Raw genomic sequence first — 25,864 nt, 5'->3', positions numbered from 1 at the left:
TTTATCGTGCCACTCCGCGGATTAAACGGCGATAGTTTCTCGACCGAACGGAACAGTTTTGCTTATATCGATTGTTATTATCGATAACGGTCAGATTCAAATCGAACGGTCGGAATGGGTTTCATCCCCGCGGTAGTCACTGTTGTTATTGTGAAACGATTGGAAGCTTTAAGAACGATTGTGCAATTCTATGCTCGGCAAGTTGCCAAATAAATTTCGTTCATTTCAATCCGAAGAATCGATCGCCGGCCTGTTGTTCGAATCGTTTACACCTACAATATCACATTTGCGTAAATCTCCCCTGTATGTGTGTGTGTGTGTGTATTCCATTTTTATGGCTGTTAATTCTTTTCCTTTATTACGTTCACGGATGCACGCAGTGCATCGGATATAATAATTTAATATTATTCCATTTCATTTGTTTATCAGGCTGTTTGATCAGACACATACTGTTGCCGCAGCGCTGGTTGATTTATCCGCAGAAATTAATGTACGACTCGCATGTGCACAGAAAGTGTCATTTCACGAAATTGCCAATAAATAATCCGGCACGATTCAGCCGGCGGGGGGCACCGTTTATAATATTTTCCGGCGCGTGCCATCTAAATGAATCACAGATTCGGATCAAGATCGCAGTCAGTCACGGGACAGACGTTTCCTACATTTCCATTGAGCCGTCTGGGAAAATCGTTTCATTTCTCAGCACGGCGCTTTCCCTCTTGCTGCATAGTGCGCGCGTGCGAGCGGTGCGATGGTTATTTATCCTATGAAGGAAGAAGGCGCGCGCGAGCGAGCGATCTGCTCCTCTTCATTTCTCGTCTCTCTGTCTAAATCAACCTCGGTGGAAAAGATCATACCGCAAACAGATCCATTATAATAATGAAGCATTTGCATCTCGGTTAGCATTGCGAGACTAAAGGGAGATTATGATGCCAGAATTGATGCTTATTTTTACTCATTCCTCCTCCTCGATATTATTTTGCCCGTGTTGCAGTGAGATATTTATATGTATGTATATATATATATATATATATAAGAGAGAGAATAATCTCTTTTCTTTTTCAGTGAAAAATGAAAATTAAAACCAGTCAATCTTTGATGCATCACCGAATATTGCATCCAGTTCATCCGAAATTGACACGCTAATATAATTTGTTCCCGCTCTCTGTGTTATTATACTTATTTACTTATTGCATTATTATAATTAATATACTCCGCGTATTTACTATTCTACATTTGCTAAGATAAATAATAATATTGCCGACTGCAAATAATGACAATTATCATGTTAATTATGTTATTAATAGTAAGGTACACACAGATCGCGCAGTAATTTGCATCAAATAAAAGATTCGCAAAGTAAAGCATCCACTTTCTGCTTTATGCCGCAGATACGGGATCAGAGTCGATCCTCGTCAATGGTTCCTCTTTCTCAGCGGGAGGAGTAATGGCAGTGAAGAATATCCCTCGTTGTTGCTGATCTTCTGTAAGTGTGAAACTGCCGATATGTCATTTTACATTCGCCGAGCGAAAACGGAACTGTCAATGTTTGTGGTCTCGATTACGACGTGATCGACATTTATTGTAAGAAGCTTTCGAGTGCTCCACTTCGCCGATATCAATGAAAGTGTGTCAGCCGGAAAATTATTGATAACGTTCCTTACTATTTGAGAGCTCGACGTAAATGATGCCTTACCTCGTCGATGTTTCTCCGCGTCGTGTCGTTTAATGATACCGAGCGAAAAAGAGAGGGGGAAAAACGTGATAATATAAATTCCAGATTTCCGTCTCTCTCTCTCTCTCTCTCTTTCTCTCTCTCTCTCTCTCTCTCTCTCTCTCTCTTTCTCTCTCTCTCTCCCTCTCTCTCTCGAGGGGAAACAGCGGTGTATACAGGCAAAGTATACAAATGATTAAATGCACAAAGATGTCAATCATGGCCGCGCATTTAAAAGGAGATCCGCGTCGAAATCGCTTCTCGCTCACCGAGATCTATAAAATCGAGCTATATCGGCGGGAGGAAGAGAACTACAGTTCGGACTCTAAATTCCGTTTTATTGTCGAGGACTTCCGCGGTCGGCTCACGTTGGTTCTCCGGTATCCGCGGTAATTCAATTTCACCGTTTGTCGGGCGCCGCGCGTTTTTTCCCTTTTTTCTCCCCCGCTGGCCCTCCTCTTTTTTTTTTTCATCCAACTTGCATGTAGTAATGCGCGCCCGTCGACGTGTTTCTGAACACGGCGATAACGGCCGAGCGCTGTAATGACGCGTGCAACTTTATTTCTGCAAGATAACGGGTGAAAGAAGCGAAAGTAGCGCGAATGCGTGGTCGTTGCGACGGAAGTAAGGGAAAAGAAAGGGAGGGAAAAAAAAAGAGAGAATGGAAAGGACGAGAGAAACAGGGCGGGAGAACGATGAGCGCTCCGGGAATTCAAAGTCGAATTTTACCTTCTCTTGGCAGCCGTCCACCGATAATACGCTATATCTGTGTCTCTGCGCGCGGAGGGGCGGGGAGGGGGGGGGTAGGAGGGGGAGAGCAGAGGAAAGGGCAGGGAGAGGAGGAGTATAGAAATTAATAAAAAAAGAATGGGGAGAATGTGCTAAGAGGGCGGGTGCGGCGAAATGAAGAGCAGAGCGCGCGGGGTTGCGTCGGTGGTGCTGATATGAGATGGGGAAAATGAAGGTTCGTTTCCGTGTGGCAGAAGGCAGCTTTTGTTTCAGTTATCTCGTTATACGTTGCGCGTATTGCAACATCGCACAAAAAGGATAGAAACAGTTTGGCCGAGGTAATTTCCCATTTCCCGGGAATTCATCGATTCTGAATATTCTCGGCTTGTTGTTTATGCGGAAGCGCCGTTCGAGTTTCCGTTTTTGCAGCAAAGTGCAATTTGCCGCGCGCGACACGGTCGCTTTCGCATTTCTAATATACCGGAAGAACTCGCGCGCTCGGCGAATCTCTCTCTCTCTCTCTCTCTCTCTCTCTCTCCCTCTCTCTCCCTCCTTCTCTTTCGTAATTTATGGTCACGCCGTTTGCGCGCGCGCTCGTACGCCGGTATGATTATTTTATTCCAAAGAGAAATGACGCGGAGACCTTCCTCCCTCCCTCCCTCCCTCCCGCTCGCCGGCGGGACTCTCTCTCTCTCTCTCTCTCTCCGATGTAGCGCCCGCTTCAAACATGTACCGCCATCACGGATCAAACACGCAACGGCGACGTTTTTGTTTAATTAAGATAACCGTAACATGAAAGCGCACGGGGAAAAAATATTTGTTCGGCGAGCTAACATTTGCGGCTGACATATCGGGCTTGAACGGCGCAGCGCGATACCGCGGCGGCGAGTCCGCTGAAACTCAAACTCGTTAGATCGCTGATGTATGCTTTTCGCCCGGACTTTCAAAGTTTCGGAATTTAGCCGGTCTCCCGTGAGGCATAAATTTCAAGTGCACGCATCGTGCCTTTAAACAGCGAACATATTGCTCGCGCATTGTCCCTTTACTGCCGGCACGGCACGGCGCGGCGCGGCGTGCTTGTTGCGTTTTCACCGGCGCTCGCAACGCCATGACTTGCGAGTATATACATACGCGTAATGGCCGCGCTCGTACGTGAGCGTACGCGAGCGCGGATTGCGCGCGCGCGACCGATGGACGCAGATCCGCCGGCGGGTTTCAACTAAAAATCCCCCCGAAGCTCCGAGGCTCTAATGACACGACGGTGCGAGCGAGCTGAAAAATCGCCGCGCGTCTCTGTTATTCAGCCCGCTCCGAGCCAAGACCGACGAGTACAATCGCGGACGTCGGCGTTTCTTACAATTTTTATCTCTCGTCCGTGTACGTCGTTTAACTCGGCTGTGTCGCGACACAAAACCATACAACCACCACACGTCATCCTTCATATCTGCCTTCTCTCCTCCTCCCGCTCCCCCGCCTCCCCGAGCGATGAAACGGCCCCTCGATCTCTTCCCTTAAGAGGCAGAGTCCGTTAGAATTTATTCCACTCCGAAACAGTCATCACTTCGCCCCTTTATACACGCGTCTAAAAGCGACCCTTGTTTAAGCAATTTCCATGCAGTTATTTTCCTAACGGTTCAATCCCCGGTGCAGATTGGACGCGCGCACGTCGGACGCGCACGCCGCGTAGAGTTGCATCATTTACACATCAGGGGAGGTATAATGCTCATGGGAAACTACGGCTAATAGTTCTCGTACTTTAGAATCTGCACGCTGCGCCGTCGCTCCTTCCATCGGGATCCTAAACTCGTTCTCTTTTTACAGCCAACCCTTGCTAGCCCTCCTTCTCCTCCTTTCTCTCTCTCTCTCTCTCTCTCTCTCTCTCTCTCTCTCTCTCTCTCTCTCTCTCTCTCTCTCTCTCTCTCTCTGCTTGCTCCCACGACGCGCAGCCAGGATGTTTCATTCCTCGTATCCTCTGCGATCCCTCGCATAATAATTTTCATGGTGAGCGAGCCGAAATTGCTTTTTAAGAGCGGGTTCTCTCTCTCTCTCTCTCTCTCTCCTCCTCCTCTCTTTTCCCTCTCCCTCTCTCTTTCTTCTTTCTCTTCTCCCTGTTTCGCGACAGTAGCCACGGTAGCTGAGGTATTAATTATTATTCGACGAAGATACATTCGCGCGACGACGACGACGACGACGACGACGACGACGACGATGACGAATTAAAACACCTCAACGTCGCGAAAGAAGCGAGCGTATCCGGCTTATTTCATTTGCATCTCTACGCGAGCGCATGCCTTTTTCATTTTGCTGGCAGTGTTCAAGTGTGCGAAGCCAGCCGCTGCGCGGCGGATGCCCGGCTGACGAAAACGGCGACGCATCAAACGCGCCGTTTCGCCGGATTTCAGTAAACACATAGAGAAAACGCTGAAAAACAACAAGCGAGAGCGGAATTTTGTCGCGCGCGCGCGCATTTCGCGACAATGCCGGCGGCGGCGCGAAAACGTTGAGCTAATAAAGTCGGTGCGCGTTGTTTATTATCGGCGGGTATAGTTGCCGTAGTTCATATATTGTTATCGCGCCGTAGATTGTACTTCGTCCCCTCTCTTTTTTTTTTTTTTTTTTTTCCTAACAGACACACACACGCGGTATCGCGTGTGTCGTCGGCGAGTTTTTCGCGATATTCGCGCTAATTTCACATCTCTATTACTGGGAACGGATTTTACATCACACAAGATGGCCGACATCCGGGACGACATCGAAGCCGGTAATCTGTCGTGTCATTCGTCCCTCGCGGCGATCGCATGCATTATTCAAGTCTTAATTGACCCAATTATCAAGGATCGTGTCTCCGTCGACGGTGCAAAAAGGTAATTTGCACAACGAGATTACTTATTAAGCTCCCCGCTCCAGCTCCGATGACTGACTCCGATGGCCGGCGCATAGGTGCCGGCTGCGAAATGATATCTTGCGAGCGCGAGAACAGAAAATCGGAAAGAATTGAATTGAAAATAGCGACCGCTCGCCTTTCGCTTCCCCTCGCATTCTCCACCTGCGGGAGTTTCCACGGCACGGAGGAAATGGACCTCTCCGGGTACGTGTAGCGGGCGTCCGTTTGGCGGTTTTCCGGAAGTTCCGAGACGGCAAGTTTCAGGGTAACTTAAAGTTAACTGTAACTCAATGCTCGCGGCCCTCGAGCTGCGTAACGAGTCCGGGGCTAAATGTGAAAGGGTCTACCGACCAGCCGCCGACCATCCAGCTAACCGCCATGATAGCACGCCGACGAGAGAGGGTTTGTTCTCATAATGTCGGGAACACGGTCTGCGCCGCCGCGCCGTGGCGCGTATCTTACTCTGTTAGCCGAGTGTTAAGACCGAACCCAGCGAGATTTGCATGCCGCGGCTGCGGATTTTGCGCGCGCGCGCGCGCCATGCGCCGGAAATAAGCACGTCGCGCGCGCGGTTAAGCAATCGACGCTGTGTTCCGCATCGCAAGAGCGAGCATCCTCTCGCTCCTGCGTCTCGCTTTTTCTCCCCCTCGCCGCCCTGCGCCCTGCATTCCGCGGGAAAGCTGGTATTCGCGACGCGAGAATGATTCGTGTTGTCTCAGCGCAGCTTTCGCTCTCTCTGTCTCTCTCTGTTTCTCTCTCTCTTTCTCTGCTCTTCGTCGGAGCGATCGGTTCGCACGGTTGCTTCATACAGCCGGACGACGGCCGGCTGACATGATTCGGATAAATGGAAAAAAGGGAAAAAAAACAATCAACACTTCTTTCGTCGTCTCTCTGCCGATCGACCGCCGCGTGGGAATTGCAAAAGTGTCGGAAAAATGGCTCTCGGACGAGGTGAAATTTTTTGAAAGGATCGAACAGCACGCTCCTCCGCCTCCGTCGCCGCCATCGTCGACGCCGCAACCGGCGATGATGAGGATCGCCGCTTCAGCGTTAATCTCAAAAGGCGAATCTCCGACTCTTCGGGTTTTCGCGCCGTTTCGGCGTTTGCGCCGGTCATTAAAGTGCAGAATGGAAAAGGGGGTACGGCTTGTCGTATGAATTACTTAATCCGCGCGCGCCCGAGTAATCAAATTAAACAGGGGGATTGCTCTGGCGAAGGGCACCCCGCACGCATTTGCCATCTGCGTATCTTCCTGGTTATTGCCTATGCTCAGAGCCGAGTTAAACGTGAACTTATTGTAAGTGCGTATCGATCGCGCCATTATGCGCTTCTTCGCCTCTCCGGGCTCTCCCGCGCTTCTGATTAGAGATTCGCCGGCTTCGCAGCACATTGTCATTATCATCCTATCCGCTTTATCCCTTTTCTTCTTCCCTCCTACCCCCCCCCGCCCCGGCTACGCTGCCGCTCCTCCTTTTTCCTTCGCGCGCTCTCTTTCTCTTCTTCGTCGGAGGAACCAGCGCGAATCGAGAGAACATATCTCGGCTCCGGTCGTATAATGCATCGCCGTAGCGTATAAAATTCATTTGTTTGTTGCCATTGAACGGAATAGGCAAGTGCAGCCGTATCGACGATTAATAATTTTCGGCCGCCGCTGCTGGATCGAGAAGTATCGTCGATACACGTAGAGACGGGATATGAAAAATTCAACCGCCAGGGAATCGCACACACAGAGAGAGAGAGAGAGAGAGAGAGAGAGAGAGAGAGAGAGAGAGAGAGAGAGAGAGAGAGGCCTCGGAGAACGCTGCGGGTAGATAGAACTTTGTAATTCCTCCGGCCGCGCGCGTCGTCTCCGACGAGAATTTCCCTTCGACGGGCATTTTGAAATAACAACAGGGGAGAGGCCGCAGCGAGAATAAAAATTCAAATCGCCCGCTTCGCGTTCGGTTTGTTCAATCCGGTCGTACATAATTACAAATCGCTCCCGGATTTCTGCCGCGCTCGACGGCGCGTTAAAAAACCGAGCCTCTCGCTGCGAGAGCTTGCGAAACATCGCGAGCTTCTTTTCCTTTTTTCCTTATTTTTTTTTTTTTTCCGGTACGATAATAACGTCCATCGCGTGAAAGGAAGGAGACGTCATTCCGCCCCGGCAATCGCCGGAGAATTACGTTTATAAATCTCTGTGCTGTGTGTGTCCGCCCGCTCACTCGTCCGCCGGCCAGTCCGTCCGCGGACGAAAACAGGGTAGCGTCGGTTAAAACTCGCGGAAGCTCCGTTCAAGTCCCGGCGCGAGCCCACTCCTGGATTAAGGAGGTATAAAGAAAGATAGAGTGGAAAAAGGACTCGCGTCTCGGGGCGAGTGGGTGGGGGGCAGCAGCCTCTCCGGAGAGTGAAAAGAAGGAGTGAAAGGAAGGCGCGGCGCTGTGCGCGCGTATATCTATATATACGGAGCCCGCTAAAGTCGGAAGACGCGGTATGAAAAGAGGCGATTTTCCGTCCGCGGTTTATGTTGCCTTTTTATTGCCAGTAGCGGCGGTGGCGGCGACGGCGCCGCCGCCGCCGCCGCCGCCGCCGCCGCCACTCGCAAGACCGCCGAGAGTGGTCCAAACCGCGCGCGTCGAGTGCTAATTACGAATAATTATGAGTGCTAATTAAGGCCTTCCTTTGCCACGCCGGCTCACGACTACGTGTCAACGTGCGACACACGCGCTCCCGCGCGCTCTTTTACGTCCGATATAAAGCCCGCGCTAACGCTCGAGACGTCGTAAAAATGTTCGATTCAAAGGACGCTCGGGGAGAGGGGGGGGGGGAAAGAGACGTCTGAAAGCGGACTAAATATTTCGTGCGCGACGAACGTCCGTTTTACCGTGAGGTAAAGAAAATAAAGAAGAAAAGAGGAGCAACAAGAGGGCGAGGAGGAGGGAGGAGAATTATAATCCGCCATTTATCGAATTTAACATTTTTCAATCGGATTTTCATAACGGCGCAGCGAGCAGCCCGTCCAGCGCAATTTTCAGCGTTGAAACAAAGACTAATGTCCGGACGCATTGATAAGGCAGAAATAAGGCCGATCCGTCGAGGGAGCAGAGTGGGGGGAGGAGGAGGTGCGCATCTCGCGCGACAATCTGCGCTTTAACTTTAATTACTATATCAGCGAGACGGGACGTGGAGGACGACGCGGCAATAAGACGCGATGTGACGCGACGCTCCGGGCGTGTCCAGCGTTTATCAAACTTTCATGAAACGCGTCGAAAGAATGTCGCCAACTCGATGTCAGAATCTAATTAAGAGCGGCCCCACTGGGATTTGATCTCTCTCATCTCCTCGCCATCTTGACGACGACGACGACGACGACGGGCTCGCGCGAGTTGCTGCGCGTCGTATAACCCGGCGGTATCTCTCGTCGTCGTCGTCGTCGTCGTCGTCGTCGTCGCGGCTCGGGCGTCCGCCCGAGACGCTCCATGAGATAGGAGAGACTCGCCGTGGAAAAAGTAAAAGTCTTAATTAGTGGCTGAGATCGGAGAGGTGCTCGAGGGTGGTGGAGGTCGATTACCCTCGAGCCCGTGCGGATGCCGGCGCGCTCGCTGTCACTCTCCGCCTCCCACTGACATTCGTATGCCCGATCCTGCGCGCTCGCTCTTTCGCCTTCCTCCTCTCGTTTCCTCGTTCTCGTTTTCCCTCGCCTCGCTCCGCGCTCGATTCCTCTTTCTTTTTCACATTTCCCGACGAGACCTCGGAAAAATTTTATCCCGTTAACACGATGGCTTCGTCGTTATGTGGCAAATTACCGCAATCCGTTGAGCCACCCCTCTCGCCTTTCCCCGGTAAATCTGTGCCGCGCTGCAAAATTACTTTCTACCGTTTGCTCTCGCACGGGGCTTTCGGTACTTCCGTAGGCGCGTGACCGCGCGTGCGAGGGAGAGAAAAAGAGAGGCCACGCCACATTCATAATTGAAACGTGTACAATTGAAATGTTGACGCTTTGGCTGTAAGCATTTAGCTGTAAGCGAAGGATGGCGGAGAAGATGGACGGAGGACAGATCGCAGGACTGGGGACGAAGAATCGAGGAAGTCAAAGTCTGAAGCGGACTGTAGAGCGTCATATAGAGGGGCGAGAAAAAGAGAGAGAGAGGGGGGGGGGGCGGAGAGAGATAAATGAAACGTTACGCTTTGCAAGCGTAATGAATACTACCTTAAACTACAATATTGACTTATTAAGTGGTTAGATTTAACTCGGCGCATCGCTTACATAAATACCACAAAAGTTTGTGTTTATTCTAAAAATAGCCAGACTGTCGGCTCCCCGTCAGTTTGAAGCGACACTGCAAAGGTAACAACCTTTACATAATCAATGCAGGTAGAAATTTGGCCCGGGCACGCTGTTTCAGCGCGTTACATAATTCCGAGTCCCGGCTGATTGCGCGCGCGATGAACGCGAGAGGGCAAATCCTACCCGTTTCCAGCCCGGCGTCATCCGAAAAGTAAGGTGAAAAATAATTCGATCAGCGGGGGGGGGGCAGGCGAGGGGCTTTTTTTCCGCTGCAATAACTCACGCTCGCCCTCGCGTTGGATCTTATGACGTACTACACGGCAAACACTAAGAATAAACAAGAGCAGCGTCAAACTGCGAGATATATCACCGGTCGGCGCGCAACGCCGCCGGTGCTCGCCGCGTCGGCATCGGGCGTATCATTTTAACGGCGACCGTCCTCCCCCCCCAATCGCGCTCTCGTAAATCCGGCTGGCGCGCGTGTCGCGAAACAAACTGTCGCGCACGTGAAACATTGTTTTCGGGGCGTCAAATGGGCTTCAAGGAGATCAAAGAAAAAATGCATACGCCCGTGACGAAATTACGCGACGCAATCGCCGCGGGTCGGTTTGCTACGCGCGATTTGCTCGCCGCCCATTACTTTGCCCCCCCTCCCCCCCCCAGGCCGTTCTCCATCACCACCACCATCTACCACCTCGACCCTCTCGCGCTCGCCCACCAACCAGCCTCCCGCCATGCCCCGTCAAAGCCCATTTTTTTCTCACTTAATTCCTCTCGGACGAAGCGAGCACCGAGAGCTTTCGCGATCGTGTCCCGTGGTCGGCGTGAAAAACCGGGCGAATTTCCACGGCGAGAAAGGGTTCCATTAATATCTATTAGCGAGCCGTGCTCGACATCGGCCGGATTTATACACCACCCTCCCCCCTCCCCCTCCCCCCTCTGTCTGTCTCTCTCTCTCTCTCTCTCTCTCTCTCTCTCTCTCTCTCTGTCTCTCGTCCTCTCTTGCCGCGTTCCGCTCACTCTTCAAATCTCTTCTCGAAGCTCCTATCCGTCGGCATATCGCCCAAGAAGGGACGGAAAGGGAGGAGAGCGCGAACGGCAAGTCGGGGGGGTGGGGGGGGGTATTCTGAAATATGAGACGTCGTTTGTTTTCATTAATTAACGGCCGCGCGCTGCCGCGAGTGCCAGATGCCGAAACCGATACATTTCCCGGATTATCAATATTCCGGCAGCGCGACGGCCCCGTGCTCGCCGTGAACGGTTTTCACTTTCGCGCCCGCGTAACACATTTCGCCGCAGCCAGCGCGCGGGGATTTCGTTGCGGCCTCTCGCGCGGCCGTTCTCCGGCTTCTATTTCTGGACTTTTAGGCACAGATTGGGCGGAAAGGTTTACAAGCTACGCCCGGTTTCGCCACAAACGCTGCGGCGGAGACGGATCACTTCTTCAGTTCAACGATCCAAACGGAGGACCGAATGAGGAGCGTCTAATTGCGATTTTATTTTCGCGGAGATCCTCTAACACATCATATCTTTCAGCAATTTCCAGGATGAAAAGTGGAAATATTTTTAGTTCGTCTTCCATCCATGTTCTTTCGTCCCTTCCTCTCCTCCCTCTCTCTCTTTGCTTTTTTCGTCCCGCTTGTTTCAAACGTCACGTAAATGGGATCGCCATAGCCAGGTATTTCCACCGACGCGTCTTATTCACCGGCCGGGCAAAAAGGATTGTTTTCGTCGCTTTATTTCAATCCTCTTATCAAAGCGACTGCGCGCTTCCAATTTTCCCGGCGCTTTCATGCACTTTGAACGATGCGCTTAATTCACCGAATAAACGCCTCCGCGTTTTTCCTTCCGCGCGGTCGCGCGCGCGCGCGCGCGCGCGTAATTTGCTCGAAAAACGGGCCTACGAGTTGCCCGCGTCGAGACCGAAAAAAGCGCTGGTGACTCGTGAAACGTGTTCGAATTCAAAGAGCTCGTAATTAGTCGACGTGAGCATGTTGTAACAATCGTCGTCACTCAACCCTCGCCCGACGCGCGCTCTGCGGATCTGCGTGGCCGAGCTCGAATTTCTTTCTGCTCGACATGTCCGGCGACGAGACTCGCGGGAAACAAACGATAATAGACGAGTATAATGAGCGAGCAGAGAAGAGGCGGGTGGGGGGGGGGGGAGGGGGAAACAAGCCTTGTGTGATGTAATGATTATCTGTCAGTGTTCCTCATGTGAGGTAGCGACGTTCGAAGTACTCGAGTGCTTGTCTTCTTACGAGCAATATATCCCATCGCAGCATATCAGCGAGCTGATAGTGTGGATGTAGTCAAGTGATTGTACAATATAGGTGTAAATGCGCGTAATTAATATCACACCTCCGACGAGTTAGGAATGAAGACGAAGGAGGATATTCCCGAGAGACTGATTTAGTCCGTCAGACGTCCTCACGCGAATGCGTAGAGTGACATTTTAGACAGAATCGCGCAGCAGCGCGTCGCCTCGACGCTATCGAAAGATATCATAACACTTTCCCATCCATTTTCTACTATGAAATATTATGTTGCCTACGGACGATCATTTTTCATAATGCATTCGCTACGTGATGAAATAATACAGGAGTTGAGTGCGCTGATATTGATGCAAACTTTAATGCACGTAGGCAACAAGCAATGGATCTGATAATCCTCTTGCGTAACATTTGTTCCCCCAGGTAAACCAAGGTAACGTAGAAATTCGCGAACATTGTCGGGAAAATGTGGGAAAACACTCATTGAACCGTGAGAAGTGATAATAACATTATTTACTAGAGTATAAAAATATTAAAGTTTCAAATGAACTTGTCACCGCTCAATCGTTCGATCGAGATACAAAAAGCCGCGCCGGATTTGTCATTTCACGTCGGCGATTGAAGTTTCCACGTTATTTCTCTCTCTCTCTCTCTCTTTCTCGGCATTAAAAAGTGTGTCTCATTAGTTGAGAATTATATCGGTCGGAAGAGTGACCCGACCAGCCGGCTAGATGACAAAGAGAGAACGAGAAGTTTACACGACATAGTAGAAATGACTGCGGAGCTTCTAATTGTGACTAATGTGTTCTTAATTGCCTGTTTTACATTTTACGCGCGCCAACGTGCGACTTCTTTCCTCGGCCAACGGAAATTAATTTGTGATTAACATACAAACTTGCGCGTGCAACGCTCGCGCACTTCATAACGACGGTACAAGCAGAAATACTCGCGCGCGCGCGATCATTAGAGCGACGTATGATATTCACGTGTCGTTGAACACGAGTGATTATACACGGGACGTTGTATCCGACCTATATTTCTTAACAACGTTTCTCTGATCTAAGGGAGAGCAGATGGCGTGTTGATATCTGAGAAAAAATTTATGGATTACTCACTGCAAGTCGGAAAAACTTCTACGACCCATTCCTCCATTTCCATCTCCTGAGACTTCACAGTCTTAGAAAAGGGGTAGAGTCTCAGGTAAAGTACCTCAAGGAGCATCCGCACGAGTCCACTTTCTCAAAACTCGAATTTTCATCGAGAACCGAGACCTCATGACAACGCGCAACTCCCTACCTCCAAAATAAAGGGTGGTTTGCTCTTGAGAGGGGGTTGAAAACCGAGATCCGGATCGAGAAACAACTATGCCCAGAAAAATCTTCAACTCGATATTCGAACATTACTCGTCGAGATGAGTCGACAAGGTCCTATGGACCAAACCCCTATCTCTCACTCTGAGGATAGTTTACTCTTGAAAGGGGGTTGAAGAAAAAAGTTTGGAACGAAGGGACGGCTATGAACGCAAAAATTCTTCATCGCACGTGCTGCAAAACCGATCGGAGAAACCACCCTTCGAGGGGGTAAATTTTGGAGAAATTTTCAAAACATCTACAACTCGATATTCGAGCACCGCTCGTCGAGACGAGTCGAAAAAGTCCTGTGGTCCCCGATCCCCTATCTCGCATCTTGAGGATAATTTGCTCTCGGAAAGAGATTGAAAAAAGGAAGTTTGGAACAAAGGAACGGCTAAGGGCGCAAAAACTCTCCATCACGGTTTCCTCTCTCAAACGTGCTACAAAATCGAGCGGATAAAAACCTTTTGAAAGGGTAAATTAGGAAAATTTTGAAAAAATCCCAGACTATATTTGAGCGTTACTTGCGGAGCTAAATTAAAAAAGTCCTGTGGACCTTGTTCCTGAAAATCTCGTGAAAAACGGCTTGATTGTGCCTACGGCACTCGCATTTCAGAAATAAAATACGTAGCAATTAATCAATTGGAGCATGTCATGGTTGTAATAGTGCATTCGTAGAAAATGATCTTAGAAGAGAGGACTCACACACGCGCAGAAAAGTTTTATCAAGATGCATATTAATATCCTCCCCATGAACGCTACCGGACGAAAGTCAGAGCTACGTTATTCATTTCCTCGGCAGTGGAAGGTGGAAGTGGTCATCTGTCTCCTGGATAGAATGATGATGCGTAATAATGAAGGCCTTCGTTAAGATGTCATAACCGGTGCTTCTAAAAATCGCGTTGCCGCGGGCGCACTCATTCCCGGACGTTCGCGCGGCTTTCTTCGACGCGACACGCTGCCGCGGCTCCCAATTCTGCGAGTTTGCCTATCATCCGGTTGCATCTCTTAAACTTATTTAAGTTCCGCCATATTTTATCCTAGGGCGGGCGATACCTCGAAGAATACCACGAGAGCCACTCGCGGTGAAATCTCACTGGCAATAGTTACCGCTATCGCGCGGCCATCCACACCGAAAACCCACGTAATCTTCGAAAGTGTCCGGGTGCGCGCGCGCTCGATTCCGGGAACGATGCAGGGAGCGATAAGAGAAACGACGCGAAATAAAAGAGAAATTTTGTGTTTCGTCAAATCCCGCCGTTAGAATCGATCCCTCGAATAATCCAGCTCGAACGCAATTTCGTATACGACACGAATCCGATTTAATATCGGACGCCACCCTCGTCGCCCGCAAGTGCGAAATGTATAATCGGATATCGCACGCCTATAGTCCCGCTACGCTATCAATTAATACATTCTTCTCCCGGCAGTTCTTTTTCACATATAGATTAAGATTACTCTCGCGACGTTCAATCTCGCGAGCGATTTTAATAAAATTCTAATTTATCCGAGATTATATGTACACAGAGGAGGAATCCCTCTCGCCGCGCCGCGCTCGCCGAGGATATTTGAATAATGAATGTTCTCTCACGAACTTGTCGATATTCCACGTCGAACATTAACGTATCGCCGAATTAGGTTTCAAAGCCAAAAATAGACAAAATATAATGGATTTTCCCTCTAAAGGGATATTCATTTGGCAAATCACGTAATGGCCGGGATTTTGCTGAAACTTTACTCGCGATGAATAATGATCCCCCCTATCGGGCGCTTGCGCGCCCGAGGACCTAACGGAAAACTTTGCTATTGTCATTTCATCGATAAACCGATACATACCGCGCGCGCGCGCGCGCGCGCACACGTGCGCGCCCGAGCACGTTGCGCCTTCAAATTTCGCTGGCAGCGCTATGCTTTCCATCATCTTCGCGCAACGCCTGGGCTGCGCGCGACCTCTCGTCGAATATCGAATAAATTTCGACAAACAAATGATGAAGCGCACAAAAGGCGTATTCCGCTTACAGGAGCCGCGGCGGATGGAGGACCGCTCGAGTATACGATACTGTTTACCGCGAGTTCCGAGCGCGCGCGCGCGCGTCGGCCACGGTGTACACGCCACCCAATCGTACTTCCGCTTTATACCGAGTGCTATTTTGGATGATTTATTGACGAGGCGCTTTCGTCGCTGCTAGCTCGATATCGACGACCTCCCTGTTTTTTTTTCTTTTTTTTTTTTGGTGTGTGTCCTCCCTACCGGGCGCTTGGAGAGCGAGGCTCTCGATCACCGGCAGCGTTTATCCTCGCTGCCCAGCCTTCGCTACACTCGCCTCTGCTCTTCGCTCCACCCCCGTCGTTTCACTCTCTTTCTCTTTATCCCTCTGCCGCTTGGCAGGATCGTCTCTGTGCCATCACCCCGAGTGACAAGCCGTTGTCACTTCCTCCTCCCTCTGCAGCCCGCCCGGTCTGCTGCGCCTCGGTCGGCTGCACATTTCGGCGTTCGGTCAGTTTTAAAAAGAGAGGAGAGAAGAGCAAGTGGCAGAGGAAGAGAAAGACAGAGAGCGAGAGGGGGGGGGGGGGGAGAGAGAGAGAGAGGGAGAGAGAGAGAGAGAGAGAGAGACGGAGAGAACGGGAGGAGAACGACAAATACGCGGAGGGGCAGAGCAATGTAAAGCCGTATGATCGATAAACGACCCCTTTCGTTTTGTTTGTTTTGCAGATTCTACCGTGCCGGTGGCCCTTTGTCTGTTGATTGAGAAAGGATTGTCTGTGGTGAGTGAATTTTTCTTCCAAATATTTTGGTATACATATGTATAAGGTGTGTGCGAGCGGAAAGTGAGCAAATCCAATATCCGGGTAATCGACTGAACGATAGTCGCGCGATACCGTGGCTCGTCCGACAAGAGAGAGGTGTTACGTTGTAATTTATTGCCCTTAATAGCGTCGACGCTTCCGCATTGTATCGATTGGAAATAAAAGAATCCGTCGGGGTCGCATTAGTATACAGCCTCGTAAAATTTCGCGTACGATTAATTTTCCGCGTTCTCTCTTTATGCATTCGGCGAAATATGCAGCGTAATCCTCTGCATATTTTTATTAATGTATGCTGATGGCGTGCTTTATGCTAAACGATGCAGACGCATGTCTTGAAAAGGAAAAAAGTTTGTTGTGAAAAAGAAAAAGAAAAAAACCACCGCGAAAGAAAATTCACTATATCCGGCAGAGAGAATGTGCCTGTTTCTTTTTTCTCCTTGCTCGCAACGTCCATCGTCATAATTCTTTCTGTAATTGGCAATAATGTCCGGTAATGTTTTCGGTCGTTAGTATCTCTCAAAACATGCTATTATTTCTCCACGTACAGCCGCGTATACCTCGCTGTTACTCTATGTAATAAATGAAGTCTCTGGGTGATTGAGGGCGAGAAAGAAAATTCTCACCTTGAAGCGAAGTTACCTCCCCCGTCTGTGTGCTCTTTCGCTTCTTGCAATACTCGCAATGCGCGCGCGCGGGCGTCGAGACATCGAAGAGCAACCGTGCAAAAAATCAAGAGAAAGACAAAGTCAAAGAGAAATAAACACGAGGTACCGCGCGAGAGAGACATATCTCTCGCGCTTTTCAGCTCCGACTCTGGCTGTTTTTTCTTACTCTCTTCCTATGAGGAAAAAGAAAACGCTAAACTAATAATGATATGGTGGAGGGACTTTCTACAACTGCGGGAAAAAGCGGAGAAGCACTATCAGAGCCAACGTTTTGCCGCTTCTCATGATCTCACTCGATCCCTTGTATCGATGAGCTGTCGAGAGTCCACCTCTGTAAAACATCCCAAAACGTTACGTCGTTCGCCCGGCTTATCTTCGCGCGGCGATTGAGAGGACGTGTCCTCTGTGCTTCGCGAAATTATTCTATTTTGCCGTACGATTAAGAGAGGATGAAGTCTCAAAATATAGCTGCGATATAATCCTATTTACTAGTAATCTCTGCATTGATCCGATGTCGAAATAACGCCGATCCGTTCCCGTATCAATCCCCGGGAGAATTTATGAGAACGAAACGGCAGGAAATTAGCGTGTCTGTATCATGTGCGAAATTTTATGTGCGCACATTTTTATTCGCGCGGTGATATACCGTATCGCGCGATACCGGGATACATTCGTACACCCCGAACACCGAATTTATACGTTACAATTAATGAGTAGTTTGCCCGGATATATTTTTCGCTTTAACATGAAATGATAACTCATGCCGTACGGTCATTTATATCGATGTAAAAATTTACATTACGTTATCAAACGGTCTCTCGGTATTACTTCCGGGTGTTTCAAGCGCTACGCGAGCCGGACAAGCTGCCACGGCGCTTCTCAGTCCGCGAAATGTTAATATCTCGCGAAAAAATTCTCCCCGCGCGCGCACCACCGGCCGGCCGTTCGTTAAAAATGGAGCAAAGCCGTATACGCGATTACACATCGTTCGTCGCGACCTAACAAGTAAACTTCGGGGATAATCGTCGGACGCCGATTTGTTTCCAATTTTTTATAGTTATTTTTAACGTAAAAATATCAAGAAATCTGCTGTTATCATTTTTAGCTTAAATTAATTTTTTCGATTTTCTCGAAATTTCTCAAGTTTTTTGTTCATTTCTTGTTCATTTTTTTTTATCAGATTTTGACGTTAAAATGAGCTTGTTTGCTGGATAGTGAGCCGAAAGATTACAAGATCCAACGTCGAATGTAGCGTAAAACTGAACACTTTTTCAACAATGACGTGTCAGCCATGTTAGGCCATATCCGCCATTTTGAATTTTACAAAATGGTTCTGACTCATAATCGGCGACAATCGGTGTGTGCAAGTTTCAACAGATCAGACATATATATATATATATATTTTTAAGAAATATTGTTTTAAATATGTATAAAATAGTGTACTTGTGCTTGAAAACTTGACAAATTTCCAGGAAAATTGAAGGAATTAATTCAAGCTAAAAACGACAACAGATTCTCCTTCATATTTTGACATAAAAAATAAGTATAAAAAAATTGGAAACAAATCGGCGTCCGACCCGTTCCCCGAGGTTTACTTGTAAGCGGCGACCACCACCAGCTCGCGGCGACGATCACTCTCGCGACGGCCACAAACAGCGCGCAACACGGATCATTGGCCGCAACTCGACCAAAGTTCGCGGACAAATCAATTCGATCGCCCTGACGACTCTACGGCCGGCAGATAAGGGCAGCGATATTTTTGCCGCGTCGACGGCGGAAGTCGACGCGTGTGCCGGCCATACATAGTGCTTTATCTGCACCGATAGCGCCGGAGCGGACGGAGCGGGCTGGGTTTTAACGTCGAATCTCTCACGTGCGCTGCTCTCTCCCTTATCGCCGTGTCGTAAAGGTGATCGCCGCTCGGTGAAACGCGCGCGGTCATCGTCGCGCAGCGTGACGTCGCCGAGGCCGGCCATCGCGCGAATTAGCAGCGCTTTAACGGCCACTGCCGCGCGCATCCCCGTGCGCATCCTCCCCCCGCGGAGCGGGCCTTCGTGTCCTTCGTGTCGCGCAGTTACTCGTCATGTAAATACCGCGGCGCACAGCACCCACGGCAGTTCCGCGATCGAACGATCGCCATGGATCGAGAAACACGCGCGCGGTCGAATCCGCCCGTCGTAACTTCCGCGGCGTTCCGCGATCGCGGTTTCCGCTCGAGGAGGGGGGGGGAGGGGGAGGTAGGAGAAAGAAAGAGAGAGAGAGAGAGAGAGAGGAGCGCGCTGTCGTTGTTGCTTTCTTCGTTCAGTTTCGCCGCATCCCCGCAGCACGCGGGGCGACGGGAGCTACGGTCGCGCGGGAGCGAGACGGCGGAATTAGAGATGGGAATAATTTGGACGAGTGCACGGCGCACGCATGTTAATGCATCAGTTTGCACTCGCGTTAATATTCCATACGGGGGCTATATTTGCGCGAGTCCGGGCACACAGGCGACTACTTGATGCGATGTATAATCAACTTCATACGAACTGTGTGATGCTCGGTCAAGCGTCGAACTCGATCAGCCGGCTTCCTTTTCTGAAATGGGAAGCCCCGTCGGCGCAAACGCCGATGTGATATCGGCCCACGTAATAATTACCACCCGCTGATTAATCGCCGACCGCTAATCGACTAATAATTTGGCTAATGACGAGCGTATAATTACAACGTTGTATGGATAATTCGGCCGGCGCGAGGCACGGGTCTCTCTCTCTCTCTCTCTCTCTCTCTCTCTCTCTCTCTCTCTCTCTCTTTCTCTCGCTCGCTCGTATGAATAATATGTAACAAATTAATACTCGCAGGACAGAGACCGCGAGCGCGGGTAACTTATGCTCGCGTTTTCGCGCGTGCATTCCCCGGCCATTTGCGCGATCGCGCGCTTACGTCCGCGATGAAATCGTCGGCTTTTGTTATGCGCCACTGACTCACGCCGTTCGTCTCGTTCAATAATCTCGCGCACGGCTCTGTCCGCGCTGGCGGATGAGAACTTATCAGACGCGTCGGCAAAGTTGCATTTTTTCAACCGCCATGTCAACCGTCAGGCTGATATGCGACACACTTGGTTGGCGAAGATACGCCGGCGATTGCTTTGATGATAAACGTATCCATTTTCGGGATATAATGTCCCGACTTTATTCCGCGCGTTTGCGCTGGCCCGCTTATCTCCGCGGGGAAAGAGATAACGCGCGAGAGAGAGAGAGGGAGAGAGGGGGAGGCGGAGGAAGGGGGAGAGGGAGAGAGAGAAAACAAATATTTCGTACAACCGTGATGGAGGAAATAATTTCTGTTTATCAATTTTCAGCGCGTGCGCGGCGGTCGCCGGGTGAGCGATTTCAACTTTCCGCTTCGGTGGATCGCGAACGTTATTGTTAGAGCGCGATTCAAGCGATCGAGAATCAGAGCAAGAGATTACTCGACGTTTCGTCTCTGCGAGACAACACTTCGACTTCGACGTCTGCTGCCTTCCCTTTAAATCCGCTCTGAACGTTATCGGAGAATTGATGGAATCGCGTTGATCTTGTCCTACTTTTTTCTTTCTTTTTTCTTTTTTTTTTTTTTTTTTTTTTGGGCGAGTTCTCTTTATGCGCAAAGTCGTACGACACGCATTTCATAAATATTTGAGCACGCAATTTGTCGGGCTCCGTACTAAATTCGCGGTATTCTCTTGAACGCCATAATTAGGTCAAGCGCTCTGTAAATATTTGACCGGCCAAAAAATATCGCGTTTCTGCTTCCCAGGAGTTATGTAAATGCTGAGTGACCTATAATCGCGCTCATAAATTTTACGTATAAATGTTTAGCCGCGCTTTCTCAGTTTCACTGTTTTGCGCGCATCCTCACGGATGCTCGAGCCTTCTCTTTTTTTCCGTTACATCCTACGGAAAAAAAAAAAAGAAAAAAAAAAGAAAAAAACAGAAAAAACAGAAAAATAAAAAAGATCGCGCAGCTCATTAATTACTGCAGGTTTCGGCAAGCAACGCTCACCCGACGAAGGAATTTCCTCCTAACGATCTCCCCCGAAGAGATCTCTCTCGCGCATTCCTCACCGGCTGAGTTTCTGGATAGCCGTAAAACTGCATTCTTTATGAAATCCACCGTTCGCCCTTAGCTAATTAATTCCGGTGCGAAAGTTCGCCAAGAGTGCGCGAAAGTGAACGGGGCAGGGCCGTGTTTTTGCAATCGAGGCAGCAATACGTGACGCGCACAAAAGCGAAATATTTTCCGTACGGACGAATGTTCCACCGCGAACATCGGCGTTTGTTTCCGCGCCATAATAACTCGCCGGTGATAAATCACGCTCATGCGATACTTTGTCAAACCGGCCCGACAGCGCGTTTAAATAATTAACCTTTTGTCCCGGACGGGTGTGTAATTTTTTATTGAATCCTATAACAGGCGCGGCCAACTGCGCAATCTCACGAATGAAATACCGCGATTCAATTTTGTGAGCGCTGTGACGACGTGCGTGATTTATACGCTTCTTTGTAACGCACTTTGTCCGGGTAATTAATCTCGTAGTAAGCTCGCGTTTCGAATATTCGCAGCAATTTCACTCGGGCTCCTGATTTATTCTGCCCTTTGCTGAGCTAACGCATTTTTAGACGCGCCGTGCACGTTCTGATTGAACTCGAGAGTAATTTCAAGCGAAAAATACGTCCCTTATATATTCGTGACAATTTGCTAAAAGCTTCACCGTTACAAAAGAAAAAAGAAAAGATGAAGAAAAAAGGGGAAGAAAGAAAGAAAGGAGAAGAATCGAGAATGCATTTATACCGTCATTCACGTGACAGAAGAACAAGCATCCGTCGTTCAGGGCGATCGCCGCGGAATTTCCTAAATTTCGTCCATCAGCCGGCTAAATCGAAATCGCGAAACGCGCAAATTCGAATGATCAACTGCCGTCGCTGTAACGTTTAACTTTTCGTAAATCTCACCGCGGCCGTAGCGGATTGCACGTCGTTTCCGATACATCACGCATACCAACGTGGCAGTGATTTACACGCATCAGAATTCCGTAGGTTTTCAGCCGGGCACGTCGCGAGCGCGCAAACAGAGAAAAACTGCTGTTTGTCCGACGAAATGCGCAATTATAAATATCTCGGCGCGGAACTCATTTAACCGTGATAATTTCCCGCTGTTCCAGCATGTTTCGTGACATTTACATTGTTGCCCGCTGCCCGCTCAATTATTTACCTCGAAACTTAACGAATGAGTAATCTTCCGCGACTGTACACACCAATCGCCTCACACGCGCCATGTTGCTCAACGGCGCAAACAACGATGCCCTTTCGCTTATCGACGATCATAAAACCGCGCCAGCCTCTCTCGTCAGTTTCAGCTCGCCGATCAACGGCCTCCGTCGCCACGAAGAACCGAGCAGGGGAGGAGGAGGAGGAGGAGAACGACAATCTACGACGCCACGTTGAATCTCGATTGCCCCGACAGTAATAAAGGGTGTCCCAAAATTCACGCAACAAGTAATTTTGATAGAAAGCACAGGTTTATAATTAAAAATTGCAAATTTTTTATCGATTCATAAAGTATACAGTATAGAGTTATGTGTGGAATAGCATATCGGGTAAACGGCCGCAGCGAAGAGAGTTCGTTGAATGGATTATGGAACAACAACAAGTGGATGCTGATTTTTCGAGAACAAAATCATCTTCAGCGATGAGGCCTCATTTTCATCTTGATGGCTTGGTTAATGGCGACAAAATTGTCGCATTTGGGGTTCAGGAAATCCACGAGTGATTGTTGAGAAACAAATGCATCCACAACGTGTCACTGTTTGGTGCGGATTTTGGGCTGGAGGCATCATCGGACCATTCTTCTTCGAAAATGCGGCTGGTCAGGCAATAACAGTTAATGGTGCTCGCTATCGCGACATGATAATCCAGTTTTTTGTGCCTAAATTGCAAGATATGGATGTGGACGACATGTGGTTTCAACAACGACGATGCCACATGCCATACAATGCCCGAGAAACAATTCAATTACTGCATGAGTCATTTCCTGGTCGTGTAATTTCCCGTTTTGGTGATCAGATCAGGCCCCGCCCAGATCATGCGATTTAGCGCCGTTGAACTTTTTTCTTTGGGGTTTTTTTCAAGTCTAAGGTTTATGCCAACAAGCCCACGACCACCCACGCCTTGAAGGAGGAAATTCAGCGCTGTATCAACGAAATTCAGCCACATTTATGCAAAACGGTCATGGAAAATTTCAACAAAAGAGAGTCCGTATGTGCCAGCAAAGCCGTGGAGGCCATTTACCCGATATGCTATTCCATACATAACCCTATACTGTACACTTTATGAATCAATAAAAAATTTACAATCTTTAATTATAAACCTGTGTTCTCTATCAAAATTACTTCTGGCGTGAATTTTGGGACACCCTTTACCCGTGATTTGCGCTAATCGGATTCGTTTCGGAGATATGCTCTCGCACATCTCCGAAACGACCAGCAGGAGAAGGAAAAAGCAACGTCCGTCGTCTCGGCTCCCCCGCGCCCGCGCTCGCGCGCGGCCGTTAGCGTGCCGCGCGCTGTACGCCAGCCAGCCACTTCCGCTCGTAAGCTGTATCTCTTTATTTTGTGCCGCAGGATATCATAGCTCACGGGCCAGGAATGGTGTTCCACGTCGTAAACCTCGTAGTGATGGTACTGATGCCGATGGTGGTCATCCACGTGAAGGATTCCGGATTCAGCCTGTGTAAGAGCCATTTTACGTATCGTTTCACTCGCGCGAATTTCGCGCGGTCGCATCCGCACACGATATTACTTACGTGCCGGCATGGCGGCCGACCGGTCGGTCGGTCGGTCGGTCGGCCGCGCGGGGATCGATCGGGATAACGTACGGATGTACGTAAGTAACGTTCTCGAGTTACCTGGGAGTTCGCGCGATCGGAATAATACCGCGGTGGTGGTGGTGGCGGCGGCGGCGGCGGCGAGCGAGCCCGGCGAGTTTATGCAGTCACTCAGCGCGACTCGAAGCCCGTTTGGGCATTCGCCAGGGCCGCTTATCGCGCAAATCCATTCTTTTCCGTGACATATAATTAATCCCTAAGCGACCGGCGCATGCGATGTTTCCTCGCCGCGTCCGCGCCCCTCTTCGGTACCTCTACGTGTACCATCTGTACGTGTCCGCGGGCGCATGTAAAACCATCATTCACGAAAATGCGTTCACCTGGCCGAAGCTCCGAGCTTACCTCACCCCCTCCCCCTCACCCCCTCCCGAACGACGGGGGCTGTGGATTGCTCCGTCGTGCGCCACTTTTTTTTCTGTCCTCGCTATTCTTTTTTTTTCTTTCTCCCGCTCGCAATTTGCTGAAACACTTGACGGAACGAGCGCCATTATTTGCAGCGGATTATACATTTTCCATTATGCGAGAAACGAGTGCTCGCGCGCGCGCGCGCGTACGCGCAAGTATCGCCGAGTTATAAAATAACTGATTTTTAATTGCTCGCCATTTCCGTTCTTCGTGGCGCGGCCATGTCGGACACGTTTCGCGGCGCGGAGAGAGAGAGAGAGAGAGAGAGAGAGAGAAAGAGAGAGAGAGAGAGAGAGAGAGACCGTGCGCTATCGTATCAAAAATTCTATTTAAATGCAATACCTATGGTCATCCGTGCAAATCGATGCACCGGCGGCAGCGACGGCGGCGGCGGCGACGATCGCGGGGCTCACGTTCACATGCAAATGCAATTACTTCGCGCTCTCTTTCATCCGTAACTTCATGGGTGCCCGAGAGCCCATCCGTCCGTTCGGGCGTTAGTCCGGGCGTTCACGTCAAGACGGCCCGCTGCGACTTTTAAACGCGAGTTTTCGCAACGCGACACAACGCCACGCGCCAGACTCTCGCCAGACGTATGCTCGCGTTATCAATTCAATCAGATCTAATCGCGAGGTGTACCTTGCGCTCCCTCCTGCTCCTGCTGTTTCTTTTTCTCGCTCCTCATGCCGCGCCGCGTCATAATACCCTGCCCTAACGAAGAAAAGTAATTACACCGCGTAACTGCGCCCGCGAGCGACAAAGCGGCGCTTGTCTAATTAAAAGAATTTAAATTAATTCCCGGAGCAAACGCACCCCCTCCCCTCCCCCTATCCCGCTCCTGTCCTTCTCTCTCTTTTCTCTCTCTCTCTCTCTCTCTCTCTCTCTCCCTCTTTCTCCTCTTCCCTTTTCCGCGGACGTATGCGGACACCGATCGATTCGATAGGAGTGTATTGTCGCGCGGCGGTGCGCGCGCCCGGCGATCTAATTTAGTTTTTCAATCCGAATGATGAATTATCGCAAAGAAAAGTCGGAACTTTATGGAAAATCGCCCGGACTTTAATTAAAGGATCTTTAATCGCACTCGGCGGCAGGCGCCGGGCGTAATACACCGGTGTTCTCCTGCTAATTCCGCTCGGTACTGCATTTTTAATGTTCTTTGTCATTTACATACTCCGCGGAACTCCGCGAAACGAGTAAATACACGCGAAAGTTCTCTCTCGCCGATTCCCGCCGGAAAGAGGAAGAGAGAGAGAGAGGAGAGAGAGAGAGAGAGAGAGAGAGAGAGAGAGAGAGAGAGAGAGAGAGAGAGAGAGAGAGAGAGAGAGAGAGCTGGAATCGAGAGTGCGCTCCTTTTGGCGTTCGCAAGAACACTCCGAGTGAATCCAGCATCGCGAACTTTGTACTGTTATCGGGGAACGCACCCACTCGTCGTTTGTCTTCTTTTACGGCGTTCCGTTTCGGCGCAAGCTGGTGGAGCTTTTGATTCCGTCGCGATATTCGACCGGCAGTCGTCTCCGATACAGTCGACGTCAGGCAGCACGAGAGACAGGACTCGATTGTAGCATGGATAAAAGCGCAAGAGCGCGAGCTTGCGAAGAACTCGAATCGTTAGAACTCGAAACATCGACAAAGGAAGATCTTTTAGTTTCACGGCAGATACAGCGGTCTCCTTGTATTTAGCTCTGTGTGTGTGTGTGTGTGTGCGCGCGCGCTTGCGACGAAGTTAAACCAGACGCTTTTTAACCTCGCCTCGATAGATTGCCTGCAGCGAGTGTTGAAAAAACGTGGTACAAAGTACAAGGAAGAATCGGCTGAAACTGAAGACGCGCAGCTTCGCGTGTTTTCCGATAACGCGGGTCGGGATAA

General features: G+C 49.8%; 1 protein-coding gene across 1 annotated transcript in view; it reads left to right on the top strand.

Annotated features, from left to right (window-relative positions):
- Window positions 1-25,864, top strand: part of mdy (diacylglycerol O-acyltransferase) — a 105,826-nt gene that overhangs the window by 24,227 nt on the left and 55,735 nt on the right. The window contains exons 3-5 of the mRNA XM_011139615.3: window positions 1,392-1,486; window positions 15,934-15,986; window positions 23,331-23,439. Of these exons, the coding sequence (XP_011137917.1) occupies window positions 1,392-1,486; window positions 15,934-15,986; window positions 23,331-23,439 (257 nt within the window). The remainder of the gene's footprint in view (window positions 1-1,391; window positions 1,487-15,933; window positions 15,987-23,330; window positions 23,440-25,864) is intronic.

Source organism: Harpegnathos saltator, unplaced genomic scaffold (assembly GCF_003227715.2).
Source record: "Harpegnathos saltator strain DR-91 unplaced genomic scaffold, Hsal_v8.6 scaffold555, whole genome shotgun sequence".
NCBI lineage: Eukaryota > Metazoa > Arthropoda > Insecta > Hymenoptera > Formicidae > Harpegnathos > Harpegnathos saltator.
The sequence above is the reverse complement of the archived record's forward strand: the minus strand, read 5'-3'. Positions and strand labels throughout refer to the sequence as shown.